Source organism: Biomphalaria glabrata, chromosome 12, assembly GCF_947242115.1.
Source record: "Biomphalaria glabrata chromosome 12, xgBioGlab47.1, whole genome shotgun sequence".
NCBI lineage: Eukaryota > Metazoa > Mollusca > Gastropoda > Planorbidae > Biomphalaria > Biomphalaria glabrata.
In genome coordinates this window covers 8,245,519-8,252,322 of record NC_074722.1, presented here as the reverse complement: position 1 = coordinate 8,252,322, position 6,804 = coordinate 8,245,519, and the positions used below count along the sequence as shown (strand labels likewise).

Here is a 6,804-nt window from a genome sequence, read left to right as displayed (position 1 = left end):
CTCTCTCTCTTTCTCTTTCTGCCTCTTTTCCAAGGCCGGATTTAAATATATGAAGGCCCCGCGGCTGGATCTTTGTGGAGGCCCCTATTCCCCCACACCATTTTGAAAAGTTTAATAAAGATACACTTTTTTAATAATAATATTTATATCTATAAACATCACATATTTTAGAAAGACAGAAACAGAGTACTTGCAAATTGAATCTCATTTTCCTTTACAAAATATTTTATATGCATATTTCAGTTTTAAAAATTTGATACTTTTGAGTTGATTGTGGGCAAAGCCTTTGGCAGACGCACTGCCGTAAATCCGGAGACCAGAGTTGCATTTACAGTATGCTACAGGTAAACACTCAGTGCTGCCTACAGTAAGATTTAAAGTTCTAGCGGTAAAAATACAAAACAATCAACAATGTAGGCCTACATATTTTTTAGCAAAAAAGTCGATATTATTTCTTTTTTGTGCAAGCCTCTTTCTTGTGGAAGCTCCAGGGCAGTAACCTGTCAGCCTTACATTAAATCCGGCTCTGCACTCCCTCTGTCTGCCTCTCACCCCTCTCTCCTCCTCTCTCTGTATCTCTCTCTCTGTCTCTCCACCACCTCAACTTGCTGCCCATTAGATACGTTCAATGCATTAAACCTTGGTTCACGTGACCACCCTAGTACTTTAGAGAAACACTGTAATAACCTGGGCCCTAGAACGCAGCCAAAAAGGTCAAGGATTTCTAGCCAAGTAACTAAAAAAAGATTTGCTTGAAAAAAATTGAAGTACATATCAGTTGTAGTAAGTTCAAAACACAAATAGCAACACATCGCTTAGCCGGCGAACAACATAAGGTAAGAAACATCTTCACTAGTTTGTGATTAGGATGTGTCTAGTACACAGGGCCGGATTTGTAGGTCTGGAGGCCCTGGGCCGACGAAGGAGCAGAGGCCACTTAATTATTTAAAAAAAAAACACTTTATTTTTTACTGTTTATGATTTCAAATATTTATGGTTAACAAATTTCATTATTTTTACATAGACTTTTGTAATGTCAAATACAGTTTATTAAAAGATTAACTGGTTAATGAATGGAAGTTTGCAAGTATATTTTTTTTTCAACGAAAAGTTTTTGATTTCGCTGAGTAAATCACGTTCAATACTAAGTGCGGGGGTGACTTCTAGTTCCCGGAGTAAGAAACAAAGCGAAACACATACAAGTGATCCACTAATGAGGTTTGTGGGGAGGCTGAGGGAAATCGAACAGGGATTGGATGTGGGGATCATGGGCGTAGCCAGGATTTTTTTTCGTGAGGGGGGGTTTAGGGGTGTCAGCGGGGCGAAGCCCCGCCGCCGAGCACTATTTCTGGTATTGAAAGCCAACAAAATGCATATTCTGAGGCATCTACATCTATCCTGCTATTAAAAAGTTTTTTTTCAAAAACCTAATGTGCTATTCTTACTGACTTAGATCCTCCCACGCCGTTCTGCGCATTTGCCGGCAAGTTGTTTCCACAAAAATCTGTCACTGGCAATGTCTGAAGCCTCTTCCCACCTGTTCTGAGGATCTCAATAAAAGTGTGGCGCCAAGTTGTACTAGGATGTCATTGCTACTCTTATTAGGCGTTATTCATTTTGTCATAGAAAATGTCCCGCAAAACCTCATTCGACGCTCTGTCACAATTTTACTAAAGGGTCGACTCCTAGTTCGGCATAGGATTTCCTTGATTTAGACCCGACCTCTATAACTGGCTCCTAAAATCTGTCTTCGCCATCTTTGTTGAGCCACATTTAGTGTTTTTCGATTTCGGCAGATGACTATTCACACTTTATTAATGGAGAGCAGCCACTTGTAGAAATTTGTAACCTCTCTTGACTACGCTCTTGGAATTACATGCCTGTATTTCGCTTTAGATTTTATATCGAAAAGGGAAGTTTTATCGTCAAATCATCTGTTGAGGGGTTTTTAACTAAAAAATCTCTGGAGTTTTTTTTTGTGTTTTTTAATTAAAAACCCCATTTAGTTACGGTCATAGATTTTGGTGACTGTAATTTGCTTTAGAATAATATTGAAGAGAGAGGTTTTCAGCTCAAAACGCTCTGTAGGGGAATTTTAAACTCAAAACCATCTGGAGGGGTTTTAAATTAAAAAAAAAAAAGCCATCTGGAGGAGGGGGATTTAAACACAAATCCCTATTAGCTTAGCTACGCTCAAAGAATTTTAGTGTGTAATTTGCTTTTTTTATATTGAAGAGGAATTTTTTAGCATCAAAACCCTCTGAAGGAGGATTTAAACCCAAAACCCCTTTGGCTACGCTCATAGCATTTTGAGTGCGTAATTTGCTTTTTTTTTTTAATATTGAAGAGGTATTTTTCAGCTTCAAACTCCGCTGGCAGGGGGTTTTAAACTCAAAACCCCTTTGGCTACGCTCATAGATTTTTGAGTGTGTAATTTGCTTTTTTTTTATATTGAGAGGGGGTTTATCGTAATTTTTGGAGGGGTTTTAAAGTCAAAATCTTCCTTAGCTGTTTTCTTGGAATTTGGAGATTGTCGTTTGCATTTTTTAGTTTTGTTTACAGAAGAGGGGGATTGAACTGCAAAACCCTGGTAGGGGGGTTTTAAACTCAAAACCCCCTGGTAGAGGGATTTTTATCTCAAAACCCCCTGATAGGGTTTTTAACTCAAAACCCCCTGATAGGGTTCTTTTTTAATCTAAAAACCTCCTGGTAGGGGGGGGTTAAACTCAAAACCTCCTGGCTGTACTGTGGTAAGTGATGATTCAGTATTAAAATCTCACCTAAAATAAACAAAATGAAAGCCAAAAATCAGTCACTGAATTCCGTTTAATTTCGGGGGGGGGGGGGTTGAACCCCCCAAACCCCCCCTTGGCTACGCCCATGGTGGGGATGTATCATGTTTGGGTGTCACCCATTTTAACATCAACACAGAATGAAACGTAAACAGTCTCTTTATTTTTTTTTTAGCAAACTTACAATAAATTCAAGTCGCTTGCGAAATTTCTAGAAAGAATAAAGAAAATATTTTGAGCTGCTGGCATTTCTATTCTATACGATTTTGACTCTGAAGCCACTAGTTATCGTTAGAGAGTTTTTTTGCGAACCGTGTCCAGGTTCTATTTTTTTTCAGGATCCATGATCCTTTTGTTTCCATGAATGTGCGACCTGAATAGCTGAATTGTAAAAATATTCATCATATACATGCAGGCTACTTGTTTAATATCTTTGTTTTCATCCGATTTCCAGTGTGATCATGTCTGCGAAGGATCTTCTAGCCAAATGGTCCAGCAAGTATGAAATCCAAAAAGAGACCTTTGATGATATCCAATGCGCCATCGATCAAAGGCTGAAACCCTTTTACGAACTGGACCTCAACGATGCCAGGGAAATGGCAGAATCTATTTTCACGCGAGATGATGACGGTGAGTTTGATGGAGAAATTCGAGAACAGGTTGTTCCCTGTGATCACGTTCCTACCGGAGTACCAGTCACAGTCTTCAAGCCACGTGACTGTCCCGAAGTTCCCGGGATTTTTCTTTACTTCCACGGAGGTGGTCTCATTGTCTTGAAGAGTTCCCTGTATAATTACGTTGTCAGGTCCATCGCGATGAAGTCAAATTGCATTGTTGTGAATGTGGATTATCGCCTCTTGCCTTGTCCAGAAGACACCATGGCCCCGTTTAACGATGTTGTGGCTGTGACCAAGTGGGTGCTGGAAAACAAGGAAAAAATCGGCGGCGCCCCGAGGAGCAAAGTCGGCGTGGGTGGAGACAGCGCCGGTGGTCAGCTTACCAGCAGCGTAACGCACAGCGTAAAAGGTCTGGACTTTCAAGTTCTGATCTACCCACTCACTGACATTTCCCTTGACTGGCCATCTTTTGATGAGTTTCGGGAATTCCCAGCATTCAATACCAAAGGAATGAGATACATGTTTGATCATTACCTCCCTTATATTCCCGACGCCATCAGCAACCCCCGTGTCAACCCGTTAGCCAGAACTGACCTCAAGTCATGCCCTCCAACTCTATTCATTTTTGCAGAGTTAGATCCCTTGAGGGACGAGGGCATAGCCTTTGCCCAAAAGCTGCGCGATGAAGGGGTTAAAGTTGAAGAGATCATGTACAAAGGGTTGGTTCACGGATTTATCGGACTTCAGATGTATGATAAGTTCAACCAACAGGCCCACAGAGATATCGCCAAATTTATCAACTCAGTTATTCAATAGAACCTTTTTTTTGGGGAGGGGGGAGGATTAAATAATGTATTCAGATCACACATTGATTGATTGCATTGGAAAGTGTTTTATTTTTGCCTATATGACGCCAAAATAAATTCTAATTTGGTAGCATTGCATAAATAGTGGTATGTTAACATATCATAAATAGTGTCTTCAGAGTCCAGGACATACAGCGGACAAAATACTTAAACATTGATAAGGAATGTATTTTAAGAAAATAATACTTTTGGCACTTTTTAGCACCCCATAACCAAGGTTCTAAGCTTTTTTTTATCTGTAACACAAAGTAATTTATATTATTTAGTTGGCAGAAGTGTATTTTGACTATTTAATTCAAAATCTCTTCCCAACCGCCTTTTTTTTAAAATTTACTAAATTATTGTATTTAATCAGAATGTAAACTTGGTAAGGCTCTAAGCTATTTGAGATATGAGGTCCCTTATATTCAACATAAGGTAATTTTGTTCCCGCTGCACGAAGTCCTACCTAAAAGAGATTCTGCTACATCTCTTTTGCGCTCACTCCATTGGCTTCACGTGAAAGCGAGAATTGACTACAAGGTGGCCATACTTTGTCATCAGTGCATCTACAATAAAGAAATGCCCTTGTAACTTAGCGAACTGACCATTCCATTTCTATATGTCTCTTAGAGAGCCCTGCGCTTCATGGAATCAACGGTTCTAGTGGTTTCTCCCTCAAAAGTTACAGTTTGCGGGCTTTTTTGGTGCACGGACCAAATGTTTGGAACTGAGTCCCCATTAATATCAGGCAGAGAACATCCTACACTACTTTTAAGAAGAACATGTAGACCTATTTGTTCAAAACTTTTTTTCAATTAGTTTATCATTTCTTGTTTTTATTTGTATAATGTTATTACAGCGCCTCGAGCCTGCTTAATGTTTGTTAACGGAGCTCTATACATTAAATTATTATGATTATTTATTATTATTGATTATTATTATTGAAAATATATCTGGAATCGTTTTTTTTTAGGGTTCACAAGTAAGTGGGGGTCCTAATTATAGCCTGTGTTGTGTAGGTAAATCCAGCCTGGAGGATTTTATGACTTAAAAACAAAATGTAAACAATGTGATGGACTTACGAATGAAAATCCCCCCCCCCCATTTGTTTCACACATCAGCTTGAAGGAAATAGATTGGGTGTAGTACCTGCTTGAAGGAAATAGATTGGGTGTAGTACCTGCTTGAAGGAAATAGATTGGGTGTAGTACCTGCTTGAAGGAAATAGATTGGGTGTAGTACCTGCTTGAAGGAAATAGGCTAGGTGTTGTACATGCTTGAAGGAAATAGATTGGGTGTTGCCTATTTAACTAAACATAACCACCTTTCATCAAGGTTTTATTTATCTAACAATAACAACCTTTGATCAGGAACAAAAAAAAAACATTCCATATGTATTTCATATATCCAAAAAAACTTCAATCTTATTATTTTTTTTTACTTTACCTTTACCTATCTCATAGTCTGATGGGCCGCTGGGGCACCATGCAAGATTTGTTAACCGTCTTTCTCCATGCCTCTCTGTCTTTTGCCTTAATTAGAGCCTCTTGCAATGGCAGTCCCATACACTCTTTTTTATTTTTAATAGCTAAACATAAATAACTTCATATGAGTTCTCAATATTTAAATGTAACAACTCTCTTATCATGTGGGGTTACATTTGTTACACAGTTACTTTGTGCTATGATAAGGTTTTGCGGGCAATGAACAGCGCATTGGGTGGCTAAAATGCTGCAAGAGTTTTTACGAAACAAAACGAACAAGGAATGCACAACAGATTAATACTGCAAAGTTCAAATAAATAGTAGTCATTCTCACTAATTTTCTATGAAAACATTTTGTTAACATTTCCCCTCAACTTTAAAGACAAATAGGTAGCTTTAGCATTAACAAGAAAAACGTTTAAAATACTGTTTTAAAAATACGCAACCTCCTTTATGCAACTTACAGAATTGTTGTTTTTTCTCTTAATAATTTATGAATGTTAGATTAGAAAAACAATGGAACATTTTTTCAAATACTGCATTCCTCACTGATCTTTGGACTCGAAGACAAGCCTTATTAAATTATTATTAGAAGACGATGCGCAATATTTTCCTGAAAATTATTGTATTTAACTCTTAAATCAATAATGCCTTATAGTCAGGGGCGGACTGGCTATATGGGCATTTGAGCAAATGCCCGGTGGGCCGGTACCCAAATTGGCCTGTATGGCCACCCAAAGGGCCTAACGAATGACACTATAGAACGTATTAAATTGTTAACGGCTTTGATAATATTCTCTTGTAAAAGGGGCCTTCTGAGAAAAATCTTTTACAGACTCTACTATGTGACTTTGAGTTTTTGGCACATCGGCACAATTTAGGCCATGTCGTGCCCCTCTACAATGTAATACTAATTTAATCTAAAACTTTTTCCAAAATAATGTAATAGCCTATATTCGTAGACAGTGCTACTGGTAGGCTTCATCCTTTTAAGGCATTCACACTTAGCGATTAAAAAGCAAACATAAGGCTAATATTTCTTATAAAGATACAGAGTTCATTG

At 38.3% G+C, this 6,804-nt stretch overlaps 1 protein-coding gene across 1 annotated transcript; it reads left to right on the top strand.

Annotated features, from left to right (window-relative positions):
- Positions 1–668: 668 nt before the first annotated feature.
- LOC106050469 (carboxylesterase NlhH-like) lies at positions 669–5,177 on the top strand. The gene is made up of 2 exons (XM_013205440.2): positions 669–836; positions 3,247–5,177. Exon 2 carries the CDS (start codon positions 3,254–3,256, stop codon positions 4,223–4,225), a length of 972 nt encoding a protein of 323 aa, XP_013060894.2. The 5' UTR covers positions 669–836; positions 3,247–3,253; the 3' UTR covers positions 4,226–5,177.
- The last annotated feature ends 1,627 nt before the right edge of the window (positions 5,178–6,804 follow it).